Raw genomic sequence first — 18,237 nt, forward strand, 5'->3', positions numbered from 1 at the left:
GTTTTGACAGGACATGGGGAAATATAAGCTTCACCACTGCATGTGAAAGCTGATATCAAGTGGGACTTTCGCTCACATTTCACATAGTTATGTACCAGCCTGATGTGGTGGAGTGGTTTCATTGCAATACAGACCTAACTATGCATATGAGGAATCACCCATGAAGTGGTACTGAATACAATGTCATAAACTGTGTTTATTTGATTACAATTACAGGTTTTGTGCCACAACATCAGCGTCATTTCACAGATTTAAAATTTGAAACTGAGAGCACTGCTATCAGATCAATACTCAGTTTCAGTAAATACCTTTAGTTCAACCTAGAAACTGGTTGTACTAACCTTAACCCAAACCCTAAATTACAGTCATTTGGTTTGTGTTTTTACCTGCGATCTGCACTGCAATGTAAATAAAATCAACAGTGTTCTTGCATTTATTCCCACTGTACCCATCAACCATTCAGTGCTCTGCAGATAATATATACCCTTCATATTTCACTCAGATGTACTTAAATGTTGATGCTGCTTAAAGTAGGAAATTATACCCAGTCATTACCCACAGAGTCAAAATTAAATCATAAGGCCTTTCACATCTTACTTGTGACACACCACTTTAATGTAATCTGCATTGCAGATTGTCATTGCGGGGTAAGAATATCACAACAAGTGTGAAACTGTACCTGTTATGCCCATTAATCACTAATGTTATGAAGCCAGCACACAGTTAAGAGTGGAGGATGGGGCCGAGAGGTGAAGACAGGAGGAGGGAAGGAACTAAGGCAAACAGGAAGGACCACTCACTACTCACCCCCCACCTACCCATATGTCACTTCCGGTTGTCATCTGCTTACTGGAAGTGATCAAGGTTATATTTGTAACCAAGAGAGGGAGCTTACACACCTCCTGTCGTGGAACCAGAGCTGTGTGTGTTGGTGAAGAGAGAATGTGACGTATTGTATTATACATGACAAGGTTAGACTGTGATTTGTTGACGTGGATGTCAAAGTTTGCTTGTACTGAACGTCTGTGTACAGCAGCTCCAGAAACAGAAACGAAATGGACAGAATGTTTCCCATCAGTCTGTGCTCAAAAATATTTTAGCTAATTTATTTAACATCAAAACTGAAATCTGTTATATAAAAATGGTCACTGTGACCCCAGGAACACACAGATCTTTAGAAACACTTTAGACCCTTTCCCTGGTCACTGACGTCTGTACAGTTCCTTCATAGCCTGGGTTTTGTCCTGATGGGCAGTGTGAATTGCATGACCTTATACACAAAAATGTACCTTTCTAAACTATGTCCAATTGGTTCAGTTTGTCATGGATGTGCTGTAATCAAGTCCCAGACATGTCTCAAGGATAATTAAAACAAACAGGATGTACAATTTAGAGGCCACAGCAAAGAGTCTGACTAGTCCAGCTCTTGATTTTGATCTAACTGCAAAAAAAGAAATCTAAAAACATGATTTTTCTTTGACAGAGGTTTTTGAGTGTCAGTTTTCTCCTTTTAAAGTTAAATCTACAACACATAAAAGTGTGCAAAAAATGAACGCCTCCTGAAGCGACTGTATCCATGTGGGAGTAAATTCCTAACAGCACCGTGTTTGCGTGTGACCCAGTTGTTGTCAGACAGCATTAGATCCTGCTGATCGTACAGTTGTCACACACACACGCAGCGGATGGAGTGTGTGTGTTTTGTCAGGCAGGCAGCGGTAAGTCAGTGTGGCAGGTGAATGTCAAAGATGCATTTAGCTGATGCATCTAAATAACACTGGCTCAGTCGGGCTACGAGACTCTGCTTTTCACTGCAGATCTCCACTCACAGAAGCAGTTTTCCATTCTCTTAGTACTGTATATATATATAAATATATATATATACACTGTATATATATATATATATGTATTAGTACAGTATGCATCTTACCTGCTTCACTAAACACGAATGTGCATCATGGACTTTAAAATGAAGTTCCTGTTTTCTCATTCTTGTCATTTAGCTTATAGTGTTAATGTTGAAACAGAAGCAGATCTGAAAATGTTGTCTCTGTGTTTCAATTCAGGAAACATTCAAACTCTGATCTGCAGCTACTCTGTGCCGACAAAGCTTCAGTTACAGTTTGACTTACTCCTAAGCTAAACGGAAGCCAGAAGCATTAGTTGGATAGAAGCAGACATTTCTGTCATTGTTTGTTGTTACTCTAATCATTTCCCCAACATTTTTCATATCTGTAGTACTTACTGTAAATGTCAAGAGAGTTTTACATGCTTTCATCTGTGAAATTGCATTTTTTTTTTTTTTGAGGATTTGCTTCAAGTTGCTTTAAGTATTGAAAACCACCTGGCTTCTCTTAGTCCTGTACTTCCTATTGAGGCCAGTTTGTCCAAGTTATTTTCTTTTATAGTCTGTATCTGACCACTTGCTTTACCACAGAGGACTTCTTTTGTCTGATATGAACTTTCTTTGGTTGTTTTGTTGCTAATTATGATTTGTTACATTCGCAGTACAGACGTACTGCAGATACATCAGCGCCTCAAATATCCAGCAGTTCACTTGAGGCCGTGTACATATCAGTCAAATCACTGCTGCACATTTTTGGTTTAATTATGTTGCCCACTGTGGCTGATCTGTGAAACTTTTTTATGAAAAGGACAAAAGAGGAAATGATTTTGTGTTGACGAGACCAGCTTTCAATAAACAGCGCTCGCTCACTGCTGATCAGAAGACAGTTTGGAGTTCTTTCTGTAGGTTTGATCCATTTATTTGTACAGGGAAATATCCAGATCTGTCAGAATCAGAATTCAGAAAGAAGCATCTCAGTTAACTTGAAGCTCCACTAATATAAGACTAATGAGACAAGAGGATTTTTATATAAAACCCATTCCCTCAAGCAGCTTCGGTCCAAACCTCCTCACCCATTAGTGTTAATATGACTCACTGATGAACTCCGGTTTATTAGATGTGTTATTTGACTGCAGAGGTGCAGTCAAATCTGTGTTTTTCCAGGCAGCTGTAACAGAAGTGAGATCAGAGCTAGAAATGTTATGTAATACCCTGGTGTACTGGCACCCCCCATAGAGTGTGACTCATCACACACACACACACACACCCACGCTCACATACACAGATACAGCATGAACCGATGTCTGCATCGTTAACCTGATGCACATTAGCGCTCTCAAAATGGAGTTCATCTTAAACAACATCCACCAGACATTTATCATTGTCATATGTTTGTGATGCAGACACGTATAACTGAAGAGACAGAGATTACCTGGTGTCCATCACACTTCAGAGGTTATTATCGAGCTAATCACTAAACAATATAAAAGTCCCATAAACCTGCAAATGAACATTGCAGTGTGGAAGTTAAACATGGAAGCAAATAATGGCCTATCTTTGGCATTTCGTCTGTTCAGATCTGAAATAATAAATTCAGTTTCAAAGACGGGTTTCAAAGTGAAATGTTCCAGTGCAGTAAATTCAAAGTTATAGTAATTTCTACTTCGATCGTTAAAACGCTGAAGTAAAAAATTTCATTAATACTCCAGTCACGCTTCATTTAATCCGTCACTGCTTTAACACCCTCGTACACTCAGGCTGCAGCAGTGATGTCATTTTCTCAGGTATAGTGTCATCACAGTCCAGTCAGCTGCACTCGCACTAAAAGGAGCTTTGGGGAAATGACATCAGCCACAGTGCTGTATCACCCATCACCCACAAGTCACTCAGTAACATCTGTGAAGTTTGGAAAGAGTCATTTCAGGCCTGCAGCTTGATTTTAAGAGGGGTTTTTTGTGAGAAGCTCTGCTCAAATAGTTTTAAATTTGATTTCCAACATGCTGCAACTTTAAAAGACACAGAGTAAATGAAAACAAAGCATGATATAGTGGCCATTAAGTTCTAAATCATCATAAAGAGGCCCTTTTATATTGAAATGTATTCCTTTCTGCCTCCTGTATGCTTTAATGTAGACATGAAATTTTGATTTAGTTTGAGTGGTTGAGTATAAAGTTAATGATTCTACAAATATTACATGCATTTTAAAGTCCTCTAGTTAAAACCGGTGCAGTGGACCGGTAACATCCAGGGCTGGGTCACTTGAGGCGTAACAGAATCTCCTGGTTTGGAACATGATATATTAGACTCAGTGTTTTTCCCTTGAAATACTGTCCAGGAGCTGCATGCCCAGGTAAATCTAATTAGTTGTGTCTAGAGAAACCTTTTTAACCTGACACAACATTATGTGTTAGCAGCTTGTTTGGCAGGTACTGTACAAGGACCCCCGATGCAAATTGATGTTTGGAATTTGCACCACCTTTTAGTTAATTAGCACAGATTTACTGATGACTTTGTTGTATCAGCAGTTTGTGTCTGTTAATATTGCCCCTCACTTTATTTTTGACAATTTTGTCCTAAAAAAAAAAAGTTAGTATTCGACTTACTCACCACCCACGTCGACTGAATTTACAAAATATTCCCAGGATGCAGTTGAAGCTAAATAAAAACTGAGCTTTTTAAGAGCTTTGTTGTGTCACAAAAAAATTAATTTCTGCTCGTTTTTTTCTTTTCCCACCAGACTGAAGTGAAACTATTAAACTCAGTGGCTCTTATTGCAGTGTGCTAAGAGATCTACCTTGTAAAAGAGGATCCTTGATCTCAGTGGGACTAACCCAGATTTGTGACAGTTCTCTCACACAGAGTCACTTAAAGAAGGTAGAGCAGGTAGTCAGAGTCTGTCAAAAGAACCCGTCTGGTAACCTGCCAGGGCTAAATAATAGATCACATGCCAAGAATATCTTGTTTTTCTTGCTAATGTTTATGTGTCCTTCAGTTTAATGGTTTAATTATTTTGTTATAACCGTTAATTGTTAATTATTTTTTATTATCTGCTTACAGTAACTAAGCCAGCCTGCTTTGTGTCGAGCAATACAGTGAGCCACTTAGGAGCCTGTTGGCTTTCGTTTTTATTGCCATGTGATGTAAAGGTGTATTTATTCAGAACTCTGTGGAATGTCTTTTGTCATTTGTTCTCCTGTCTCTGCAAACAAAACTGCTTTGTCCACAACAAATGTAGACCAAGCATGTTGTGTTTCATCAGTAGGAGTGTGTGTAGGAGCGTGTAGAGTCCATTCTGCTTATATAATCCAGAAACTCTTTCTTAATAGATTTTTTAGGTAGTTAAGATATATTTTGATCTAGGAATATAAAATTACATAAACTGATGTTTTTTTTTTTACTGTATTGCACAGGAGGAAAATGTGTTTTTGTTGGTTTTTGTATCATAAATATTTGGATATAGCCAGGAGGTGATTAGTTTAGCATAAATTAGAGGCAGAAAGGAACAACCAGCCAGGATCTGTAGAGAGCAAAATAAAAAAGAAAAACTATGTGTTTCTCAAGCCGCAGACAGACTTTCTAGGTAAAGTCCCATTCATTTCTCTCACCATAGGCCTGCACCTTTTCTATAGTTTGTACTATTCTATGCTGAGGGACCAACCGTGCACAGAGAGGGGAGGGGCGGTGGGTGGAGGAGGTCTGATGGGGTCTGATTGAGCACCTGGGCCAAGCAGGAAGCAGCTGGAGAGTCCTGATTACTCTGTGGATACGCACACACACGCACACACACACACACACACTGACATGTTAGGCTTCAGTAACTTACCAGGTTGAATTATAAAGATTCACTGTGCAGTTATTAATCACACACATCACACTGAGGTTCTTCCTCTCTCTCACTATAACACACACACACAGATACAGTGGCTTCAGAAAATATTCTAGCCTCTTTCCTGACCCCAACACTCTGTGTATTATATTTCACTTTATATTGATGAAAAAATACCATTTTACTCATTAATCTACACATTTGATTTTAAACATTAATAACAAAGATAAAACATAGCATTGGAAGATGTTAAAAATCAAAAGCTAAATTCCTGGTGGCCTCTGGATTGTTGTCATCCTGTTTACTTTATTTATCCTTTGAATGTGTCTTAAGTCAGATCTTAGCGTTCACCTGTGGCAAAGCGAACTCTTCAGACATAGTTTAGAAAGGTACACACCTGTGTATATATGGCCCTACAGTTCATACTGCATGCCCGGACCAAAACCAAGCCATGAACGAACTGTGTATGAGGTACACAATATAAGACCATTTCTAAAATACTGAGCTCTCCCAAGACTCTGGTGACCTGAGTCATAGAGAAATGGAAGAAGTTTGGAGTAGCCAAGAATTGGTCACCTGCCCGAAGTGAATAACGAGGGATAAAGGGCCTTGTCGATGGAGATGACCGAGAATCCAGCGGTCACTCTAGACTTCACAAGTCCTCTCCAGAGATGGAAGAAACTGCCAGAAGGGCGTCTGTGTCAGCAGCACTCCATAGTCTAAACTTTATGGTAGCGTTGACAGACAGAAGCCACTTTGAGTAGCCGGCAGAGGACAGCCTGTTCGGATCTTGCCAAATGGCATTTAAAGACGCAGGAGGAAAAAGATTTTCTCAACTGAATGAAATAAAGCTTGGACTTGTTGGGTGAACTCCAAACACTATGGCTGGTGAGCACTGCTCATCACCTGCTAGCACCATCCCCATGGGGAGCAGCGTAGACCAAGACTGGTCAGAACTGACGAAGGATGAATGCAGCCTTGAAGAAAATCTGCACCACAATGACCTGAGACGGGGGCAAGGGTTCACCTCTCAGCACAACAGGAACCTGAAGCAAACACCCAGGACAATACTGGAGTGACTTTGGGGCAAGTCACTGAGTCACAGATGCTTCCTATCCAATCTGATGGAGCTTGAGGGATAAACTGCCCAAATCCAGGTGCACAAAGCTTTTAGAGATTTATCCAAGAAGACTCGAAGCTCTGACTGCTGCTTCTACAAAGTACTGGATTAGGAGTGTGAATCCTTTTGTAAATGAGAGTTTTCAAACAGGAATAAATTTGCAAACACTTGAATTAACAAGTTTTCCCTTTATCATTATGGGTGATAGAGTGTAGATTGATGGGCTGTTTTATCCATTTAAAACTAATGGTGAACATCGCTCAGGGACTACAGAGGAAAATGAGTTTTTATCTAGATTGCATGGAATTAATCGATTGTGCATTTTACTTATTAAATAACAATAAACAAAAGTAAACATCTTAAACACAATGAGGTGTGCAACAAGTGACAGGGCCTGAATCATTGCCAAAGTCAGTGTATGTGAACATAGACGTGGCAGATGTTCTGCCTCCACAGAGGAGGAGTTGGGGGAGAGTCCCAGATACTGCTGGCTGCAATGAGAGGGGCTTTCCTGTGTGTGTGTGTGTGTGTGTGTGTGTGTGTGTGTGTGTAGCCAGTGTGTTTATAGCTCTGTAATGTGTGTGTTTGTCCAGAGGTTGTTGGTGGGTGTGTATATAAAGTAAGGTGGGCATGGAAACCTGGTGCAGAATGCCAGGGAAATAAGTGACCGCACCTCTCCTCTCCTCTCCTCTCCTCTCCATGTGGCTGACGCAGCCACAGTCTTACCTCATGACTTTTAACAGACACCTCAGGAATATGACTCAGTCCTACATGGGTAACAACTTCCAGTTGTGCAACAAGAGCTGTTTTCATGCTGGTGTAGTCCTTTTAAACCTTGAAGGCACTCAAAAACACCTAGCATTTTAACATTTCTAACATTTATTGTACTTCTAATTAAAACTCCACAGTTGCAGAGAAAATTCTGGGCTGTCTGGTGCGCAGCCAATTTGATGGTTGATAGGTTTATAGTACAAAACAGAAAGAGGATGCTGTTCTTCCACTTTTAAAGATTCTGAGATTCTGGTGTAAACTGGCACAGTATATTCTGAAGGGGAAATCCCTTCAAACACGTTCAGTCTCTATAGAATAGGAAGTGCTGCAAGTAAAAACAACCCCTTCGCAGCTGGAGGCGATAGGATTTATGAAAATGTCTTCATTATGGAATGAAGTGTTTTTAGTTCTGATTATTCTGTTGATTGCTTTCTTGGTGAGGTGTTTCATCTATAAAATGTCAAATAAGGTTGTGTGTTTGGATTTGCTTGCTTTATTCAACCCACAGCCCAAATGCTACAAATGTCAAGTTTACTTTCAAACAGCACTGATACTGATTTGGTGCTTTTCTCTGTTTTGGACTGTTACCTGGACAAAACAAACATGTGGATGTCATCACTAAGGGCTCCAGGAAAGTTTGAGCATTTATTACCATAATTTAATGCTATAATAGACAAAAACAATATGTGAGAGGTTAACCAATGGTGAAATATAATAGACATGGCTTTAAATACAGAATTCCTCTCCTAGTCATTATCATAGATGTTTGATATAGAGGAAAAGAAAATGTGTGACTGTCTCTTTAAGTGGGCTGACTCTATCTGCAGCTGCTCACCATGTTAAAGTCTGGTCACATCTAGTAGCAGACAGACAGCTTTAGTACACTGCTCTGTTTGGTGTGCCACACACACACACACACACACACACACACACACACACACACAGTGGGGTAATTGTCTGTTAGGGGCTTGGCAGAGGTCCCATGCTGCACAGCTGCACTGGGTCAATACACACACACACACACGTTTAGCAAACTAGCTGTGGCCTTGTCACACAGTCTCGTGTTTTGCTCATGTCTTACTTTGGTGACGACTGTTCAATAACAGATCACAAGTACAGGAGTTGACTCACTTTCATTCACCTGCAGTATAATGAGTGTTTGCTCAGCTGTGGGAAGTATCATCAGGTCTTTAGTTAGTGATTGACTGCGATGAACTGTTCGCTATTTATTAGTTACCTTGTATTAAATCCAAGCTGATTGATGTTTAAAGGCCCTTCCTAGCTGTTTCAACAAATACTCGATGGATTGCCATGAAACTTTGAAAAGACATTCATGCCTTCCCGGCAGGGAGTCCTACCACCAGGTGATACTGATGCTCCCTTGACTTTTCCTCTGGCAACACCATAAGGTTCATGTTTGTGCTTCTCATCTAGCGCCATCAACAGGTCAACACATGGCATTTGTCCAGTTTAGAAACAAACACGAGCAAAACTAATAACACCAGCCTGCTGTCTGTATTAAGTTCTAATTATCAATTATTAGAATGGTAGACATGGTGATTATTATACCTACTACACCTCAGCATGTTAGCACACTGGTGTTAGCATTAGGTCAAAGCACCTCTGTGTGCAGCTTTGCAGAGCTGCTAGCATGGCTGCAGAATACAGTCCTGCTGGTGGACTGCACCTACACACTGCAGCAGCCTATTTCCTGCCTGTTCCTCCCTCACCCTCCTTTCCCCTCTTCCCACTGCACAGCATCTGACCTTTGACCCAGATACCAGGCCATGTGGTCTAGTCACAGTTGTGTTGTGGTGTGTCAGACACGCATGATTTCCCAAGGAGGGTCACGTGGCTTGATGTGGGTCTGGCTGCCCAGTGCAGTCACTTCTAGGAAGTCAGAAGTTTTGGTGCTCGCTCAGTGAACTGCCGCTGCTGTGTTCTGCCTGTTTTCTCAAGAGTAGCTATTTGAAGAAGGCATTTTCGGCTTTTTCAGTCGGCAAAAGGGCAGGAGGGATACATGAAGGGGAGAACGCTCATCCACCGACAGGATTTAAGACTTAGACTAAGATTTGTTTTTGTTTTACATTTTATTTTCAACCATGTTTATTGTTCATCATTGGTGCTGCTCCCCTGTTAAGGTCTTATTGCAAATATTTTTTTAATTTCAGTTAATCTAACTGATTAAAGGTTCAAGCTAAGTCTGATGAGGCACACAGGATATTATGAATCCCACCCTGTGACTTATTGCTCTCAACTTCAGTGTAACATTTTCCTTGTTTTAATATCAGGGGAATTTCACCCTACTAGTGAAGTGCTGCTGGCAGTGCACCTTGCAATTAAAGCAGTTTTATGACTTGGTGTGTGCGTTTCCTGTTGCCAAATAACTGGTTCAATATAAACAAAGTGTTTTGGCGATAAAATGAAAATACATTTTCATGTATAGCCAGAGGTGCTGGAAACGTGTTTGAATGAGGTGAGAAAGAAGATGGTTACTGCATCTACTGCTGAAGTTCAACAGCTGGTGATAATTTTCCTGCCATGTTTGGAGTTAATATACCTGCAAAAATAAGTGAAAACAAGGTCTTAGAAGTTTAGAAGTTCAAGTTGCAAAACTAGTTTGATTTCCTCCCCATTGTTTCCTTTACTCCTCGGCTTGTTTTGCAGTTTTTTTATTAGAATTTGTTTCAGTTTTGAGAAGTGCAGCATACATGATTTATCTATAATACGAATTACTGGATAAAGCCAAACAAGAGTTTATTGGTGATAATATTTTACGACAGATTTCAATCATGAAGTGGCAGAATCCAAAATAAACCTTCAGTTTGGGATCATAATAATGGAGGGGTCTGTTATGAAACAGAGTCTTAATGAGAGAGATGGATGACAGGAAGGGAGGAATGCTATTGTCTAGACTTCCCTCTTCGTCTCAGAGACCTCCCCTCCTTACAGACCTGCAGATGGGGGATTAACAGTTCACTTGACACATTTCCCTCTCTCTCCCCAACACAATAACTCTCTAACACAAAACACACACACACACGCAGACATGCACACAATAGAAAAGTTCAGCGTGTGTTGGGATCACGTGTTGGGAAGCAGCTAACTGTGCTCAGTGCTGCCCCCTGCCTGATGCTGCAGTAACTTCACTGGGAGGACAGCAGAGATAGCACAGAGTTGTCTGGCCCATGTGTAGTCAGGATGATGGTGGTCTTGTCTCACTTACTAAGACGCCCTCAGAACATGTTGGATTGTTGAAATTATTCTGACAAAAGTGAACCACAGCATGAGAGACAACAATACCCAGAAATCCTGAAGTCTAGTGTCATTAAACCACATGTAGCATGCTGAAGTCTTTTGACCAGATAAGTGTGTAATCGAATCCAAAGTTAAAAGAGAGAAAAACGCTCTAATGTTGCTGTGTGTTTGTGCTTATTTTGCTGTTTTACACCATTTGTGTATCATCTTTTATTGCAAGCAGATGTGATGTAAGCAGAGGGACTTTACAGCATTTAAACTGGGATGAGACGCATCTGTTACATCATTGTTTTGTGTTGTGGACTGATCAGTGTATTTTTATTTTAAAGTCTAGTTTGTTGCAGTTTAAACACGGGCAGAATTTATGCATCTACTTGCTGTGCATTTTTAAGTTCATTCAGATAAAACAACCATGCAGTTCAAAGATGAACCTGAATGCTAACTCTAAATAAGATTATTGCTATGAAGATGGTAGATTTGTTCGTTTACACAGATGCTCACATTTGGTAGAATAGAGCATTCAAGTATTTGGAAACTGTAGATAATTGTTGGGGAAAAATACTAATAAATTAATAAATACTAATAAAATCCTTTAATCATTTTACCCATTAATGCTGTCGTCATTCAGCCTTGTGCTACCAGGTCCTGTCAGTTGCATCAGTCTGACAACACTCTTCAGTAAAGAAAATAACAGTGACTACTTGTGTATGATTCCTGGGATTTTATTAAGTGTCTTCTCCATGACTCTGTGTTATCTGGAGCTCAGCTGGTTGCTGTTCCCTCCAGCCTGCATTGTTTGCAACGGCCGGCTCTGGTGTGCCGAGCAGATACGAGCTGTTCATCTGAAAATATAGACTTTTCTATTACTGGAATAGCCATAAGCCTGTCTGGTTAACAATGTGTGTGTTTGTCTGAATGAAGAGAGACACAGTTTGTTGATTTGTAGGAGCTCACTGCTTGCAGGAATGCTGTGTTCTGACTTAGTGGGTAGATATTAACGTCAGCGTGGATCTGCATTTAGCCAAACCACAAGGGTTCACTCACGTTACCATTTAGGTTTTTGGTCACTCTTTACATCAGATGTTGCCCAGATTACATCAAATAAATGTGATATCGAACAAAAAGGCCACTGATGGAGGTACGTACTTATGAAAAGTAGTGAAATTTGGTAGAGGCAAGTGACGGCCTAACCAACTTTTACTTTTATTATTGTTTTGTTTCCTTCTTCATCCTTCATTAGCAAAACTAAATAAACCTGTGGAGCTGGGGGAAGCTGCAGTTGCCAAGTGGTTATCTGTGTTTTTCATTTGGTTGATGGTAGAGCTGATTGACAGACACTGTTTACCGCTTCTCTTTTATGAACATTTCTTGTTTTTTCTTGTCTTTCAAGTGAGGATCTTTGGTTTTTGGAGTTTTGATTGATCGAAACAAGACGTCTGAAGAATTCATCTTGTACTCATCTTGTACTGATGGGCATTTACTGCAATTTTTGACATTTTTGTACTGTTGTAAGTGACAGAATCACTATGTGTGTGCTACAACTTGCGAATATTTGCTGAACTGAGCTGGGAATGAGCCATGGTCTTTAGCATTTGCACATCTATGGATTTGAAACAGCAACCAGCAGAATTGGTGTAAACATCATTCTTCTGTCCTTCGGCTCGTATGAAATCACAGACTAGAGCTCTTGCCTATGCAAACCGTATACTCATCTCTTTTTGCTCTACTCCATGACTCACCCAGCCTCTTCCATCGATTCAGACTGCATCGATCTCACCCACCCATCACACACACACACGCGCACACACACACACACACACACACATTTTGCATTCCAAGCTTCACTCATCTGTCTGGAGCAGTGACCGCATCGTCTCCAGAAAGCACCACACCTCTTATGGAGGGGTGACATAGGAGCATGTGTGTGTTCGTAGGAAGTGCGTGCACTCAGGGTGTGTCATAAATGTAGCTGGGTTACATTAGCTGTACGTCATCTGGTCTCCAGTGTGTGCATGCAAGGGTCTGTGAGTGCTTAACGGCACTATCTGACATCGTAGCATTTCATAATGTCATTTCATGCAGCAGTGCAGAACTACACACATATAGAGGTTGTTCTGTGGTTTGGGGCCCATGTGTGTGTGTGTATGTGTGTGTATATGTGTGTATCTGTGTGCACCTGTCACCTGTGAACAAACAGCTCAAGCTTTCCTCATTAGGCATCTTCAGCACCTCCGTGAAGATGTACAGCTTCCCTGTGGAGAGCATACACACACACACACACTCACTCACGCACACACTTTAATACACTGTCCCTATATACTTATTCATGCTCACACAGTCATATGTGCTCTGATGCTGACGGTGAAATAGTAATTACAGCATCAACACTTACATCTTCATATACCCTCACACCTCCAACATCTACAGCACACAAACATGACACACACACTTCTCCTTCTTAAGTTCATGCACACCAGTTCAGTTGGCCCATTTTTCACTCTGAGCTTCCATTAAGAAGCAATAGCCCACAGACAAACTCACTGACTGTGTAAAATAGATTTTCTTTCTCAGGCTGATAAACAAGTGATTATTTTTCACCATGGCTACAGTTTGCCCTTTTTCTGTTTGTGTTCTCGGAGTACACGGAGAGAAGCAACACAGCAAGTGATGGATGTGATCAAGATTATGCTTCACACATGTTGGAGCAAATGATTCCAGGAGATCTGGCCTTGTTGATGCAGCCTTACTGTGCTGGACTTGACATTAGTTTGGTAGTTTACTAGTTGATTTACCAAGTTTTGAGAGTTTCCGAATCAAGAGAACATGCAATGTGATACCAATATGTTACACCCATTTTCTATTAGTGTAATTATCTACATATGTTTTGTGTTTGTCACACAAGTTGTACAACCATCATTTGTAAATCCTTCTCTAGTTTGTTTGCGACAATGAAAGTCGAACTGGAGAATTGCTCATATCTTGAAATGTGAAAATGCTTAAATGCAGATGAATGATATCTAAATTGGAACATGAGATATTTTTTGTTTTTCAATTCAGTATTTTTTAATTTCAGTTTCATCTCTGCTCCTTTACTTTAATAATCTTGATTTATCTTCAGTATTAAAATACACAACATCAGACATTACCAAGTACAGTGTGTTTTCTGATCTGCAGTTCAATGAGGCTGTGCTGTGCTAGTTAGCAGATACATGAAGTATAGGTGCTGTGACTCAGACCATACAAATGACAGCATGTTTTTGTTACACCATATTTGATCATCATTTTTATTGTACATGTATTGGAGTGTAAAATCACACATTGGCATACGTCCTCAAGCAAATATGTCAAACTAAAATCCAGACAACTGGAAATGATCTGACAGCGTGTGAGGCTATGCTGTTAAGCTCTTTCCTCTTGTGTTTTTCTTGTACAACCAAGTAAGAAAATGAGAGCATGAACACTATTAGGGTTAAGGGTTTGTTTTCCATAGATGCCATCTGTAAAGTACAATCAGACTGGTCTCCGTCATATAAATGCTAATCACACTGATGTCGGTTTTGCCAGTAATTGCAGTTAATTGCCTTTATTCTGCGTCCTAGATGTAAATCAGACACTGATTAAAGCAGCAGGTCACTGGCTTCTCAGCACTGGGACTGAAAAAGTGTGATCTAAAGTGGAGCTGCTAAAGTCTTCCATCACTGTACATGGTACACAGGAGCTCATCTCCCATCTCTTCGTCTCTTCTCCGCAGTGACAAACTTCAATAATGGCTTGGAAGCCAGTTCAGACTCCGATGACGAGGACAAGCTACACATTGTGGAGGAGGACAGCCTGCAGGAACCCGAGGTCTCCGATGTGGACGGGGCCGCACTGCAGGCCAGCCATGACACAGTATTATCCCACAATGGCTCCTGGAACGGAGGTGAGATACCATCATGGAAACGGGTCATTACATGTGCAGTATTTTTTTTAACGTAAATGTAGGTCAGCCATTGCCTGGCTTCAGACTGGATGTTCAAGATTGATCGTCTTATTATTTGTTAATCCTGGGAAGGTTTGCTCAGCATGGTTGCTCTTTTCTCAGCAGTGCCCTCTTTCAGAATCTCACAGTAACACACATTCCCAGCTGGGAGCTACCTATTGCAGGCTCACAAGCTGTCTCCACACAATTCTGCTGCAACACTTAAGTTAAACTTTTACCAAGGTGTACCTTGGTACTAGCTGTTCTGGAAGGTTAGACTGTTATTAACTGTAATTGCACAGAGGTGAATCAACAAATCTGGACAGTATCCGGCTCCAATAGTGGCCAAGAATTTGTCCTAAAATGTCAATATGTTGAGAATTATCAAAGCTGTAAAGAAAGCTTTTCTTGTACATTCACAAAGGAATGAGTCGGCTCAGTGTCTGATAGTAGCCTCATCTTTATATGGTCATGTGTTGGCTCGTCTGTTTCAGTAGATAAATTAGAACAGGTGGTGAGATTATCCACACAACTGTTATCAAGTGGAACCAAATCAGGACAGAAGCAGACTAACGTTCACTGAGTTGGCTCTGCATTATTGTGTAACAGTCCCACACATATTGTACACGATTCATTTTTAAGTCTTTGCCTCTTAGTTAAATAATGTAATGGCCAGATACTGCGAGGATTAAAAACACATAAACTAAGCATTCTTTTCTGATGCTGTGCAGAAAAGCTGAAAGCGTGAGTCAGCTGAACACGATCACAGCTCAGCGTGGTGTGACATTTTCAGATCAACAGAGAAGCAAAGAGTGATCCAGAAACCAGAGAATCTGAGCAAGGTGAAGAGAAAATGTGAGGTACAGAGGCAGAGAAACAGAAAGAAGGAGGGAACATAAGCATGTAAGCATGAGGAACAGACACACTTCAGTATCACTTTAAATTATGTATAATCTTGCCTGCAGTCATGCGGAGGTATTCCTGCGTAATTTCCAACTCACATCCAACAAACCTGGATAAATCCCATACATTCTCTGACAGACTAACACTTTTTAACTGATACAGTCCAAGATTTATCTCTCCTCGTTTTTTCATACAGAGAAGAAAATAGAAGTCAATGCACACACACAAAAAACAGAGCAGGTGAAGCTCAGCCTCTTATTCCCAGTTTTTAGTGTTCGGTATGAGATTGATGCACTGCTCCGCTACAAACAGCATGCGGGTCGATGCAAATAGTAAAGATGCTCAAATGAGATTACGAAGCCACGGCTCAGATGAAAACGACGACTGCTAACGTGAAAACCAAAGTGAGACTTTAGTTCAGTCACAGCTTTAAAGCAGAGAATCAAAGGTAGATATGATGGACTATATAGACAGCTAAGTTTCATCAAGTCACTCATTGTTACTACATTAGTATTGAAGTTATGTTATGATGATAGTTGAGTCTTTCTTGTATTGTAAAATCTATAAGACTTTTTTTTTTTTGTATTTCAGCTTTTCTAGGCAAAAAAAAGGTAAAATGTTTTGGTCATTCATCGATGGCTGATTTGGAGCTTTGGCTACCAAACACAGCGTGCATCAAAATTCAGACAGTGAGTGTAAGAGCAAATTCTCACACTGTTATTTCCGCTACAAAAATACACCATGAAACTAAGCAGAATGTTCTGGCTGATGATGATGATGTTTTCATCTTTGTCCTAGGATTCACCAGGTATTCATCAACCAGTCTGAGATAAACAAACACAGGTTGCAACCAGGATTTTATTAGATCCATCTCACAATATGACCTATTTTTACACAGCATACAGGGGTTTATTCTTTACTGTTGGTGATTTGGAGCTCATGTATAAAACTGGTTGTCAGTGTCTGTCTACCTGCTCTCTCTTTGATCAGATTAGTTCCACCCTCCTCTCAGCCTTGGGGAACGCCCGCTCGCCTGCAGAGCCAGATGTTCTGCTTTTTCTGTCTGTCCTCTCTTCGCTGACTGCCTGTACATCACCCCACCCTAAAGACTAATCTAACTACAACACACAGCATTCTCCTGGACTGACATCTCCCGCTCCATCTCTCTCACAAAGCACAATAACAGGCTTCATCTTCGTACCGTGCCATGTCCGTCCTGTGTCTGGTGTCAAACTGGCAAACTATTAGGGTGTCACATCAGAAACAGTCTTACAATGAGCTGAATGTAAAGCCTTCAGATGTTTCATTGTCTTAAAACACTTAGTAGAGATCTTATTTTTAATACTGTGCCACGTGTTGTGTTTATGACAGCTTGATGTGTGTTTGTTCCAAATGTTCCCCTCTGTATTTATGACATGCTGAAGTCTTTAGCTGCATAAACTGAAATATTGATGAGGAAAACAAACACCTACTCATACCTATTTTTAAAGTGCTTTTTATATTTCTATTTCAGTATCTTCAGAGTAGGACCGCAACTAACAATTATTTTAAATTATTGATTAAATTATAAAGTATTTTTTATTTGTCCAGTGTGATGTCTTTAACAAACTAAAACTTATTATTTTTCAATAGATTTTCAGCTCAGTGTGTTTTGGCACAGACATGGGAGTTGACTGACTTGTTGGTGAAATAATGATTTAGTGAGTTCCCTCATTAGCACTAGTGGGATTGTGTGTGACTGTGGGGGCTTGAGTCAGCTAAACTGCGTCTTGTTTGTCAGTGCAGACAGGTTTTATTTGCACTGCCTGTCCACTTGTAGATTAATATAGGACAGGTTTAGTCATGCAAGATGCATCACATGTGCTTTATTAAGCACAGCTAAACCTGATGTCAGTTATCAATTAGTTTCCTGCTGTTCTTCCTCTTATTCTGCCCATTTATAGTTTCTGAAATTTCAGCAGCTGCAGGAAGTGCACACAGAAGATGTTTTGGAAGCTTTATGACTTTATTTTGTTTTTTAAATTGCTTTTCATCTCACCTCAAGGTGCTTGACAAAGCTCTTTAAAACTTTTACATTTAAACCTTCACATACCCTCCAGTAAGTTTGCAGGATTAGCTGCATACCCGTACACGCACGCTTTCAAAAACACACCTTAGCATACTAACCAAGCAGCAAACATACCACAAGATTTAATAAGCAGAGGCAGAACCAAGTCTGTATTCAACAGCAGAGGTTGATTGGCTTGTGTTTACAGCACTTCTCAATGCCCTTTTAATCCCAGATTCCCTGCAAACAGCTCAGCCCACGCAAGCATCTGCCTTCATCTGAGCAGCAGTTAGTTACAGCCAAGCAGGAAATACTAAAACCATGGAGATGTCGAGAATGTGACACTCAGAGATATTGCGCTCCAGGCTTGTTCATTGTTGCTGAATAAAGCCTTACATGGTGTGAGCAGTGCTCATGAGTGCAGCTCACTCTCTTTAACTTTGTTTTTCTCCCTCTCTCAGCTCTCCTTTCTCTCCTGTCTACCTGCTACTTTTCTACTCACTGATCC

At 40.5% G+C, this 18,237-nt stretch overlaps 1 protein-coding gene across 6 annotated transcripts in view; it reads left to right on the plus strand.

Moving 5' to 3' along the window:
* LOC113134012 (zinc finger E-box-binding homeobox 1-like) overlaps positions 1-18,237 on the plus strand; it is a 61,002-nt gene that overhangs the window by 27,326 nt on the left and 15,439 nt on the right. For all 6 annotated transcript variants that reach the window (XM_026313178.2, XM_026313179.2, XM_026313177.1 and 3 more), the window contains exon 2: positions 14,570-14,740. In XM_026313178.2, coding sequence (XP_026168963.1) covers positions 14,570-14,740 — 171 coding nt within the window. The remainder of the gene's footprint in view (positions 1-14,569; positions 14,741-18,237) is intronic.

Source organism: Mastacembelus armatus, chromosome 17 (genome assembly GCF_900324485.2).
Source record: "Mastacembelus armatus chromosome 17, fMasArm1.2, whole genome shotgun sequence".
NCBI lineage: Eukaryota > Metazoa > Chordata > Actinopteri > Synbranchiformes > Mastacembelidae > Mastacembelus > Mastacembelus armatus.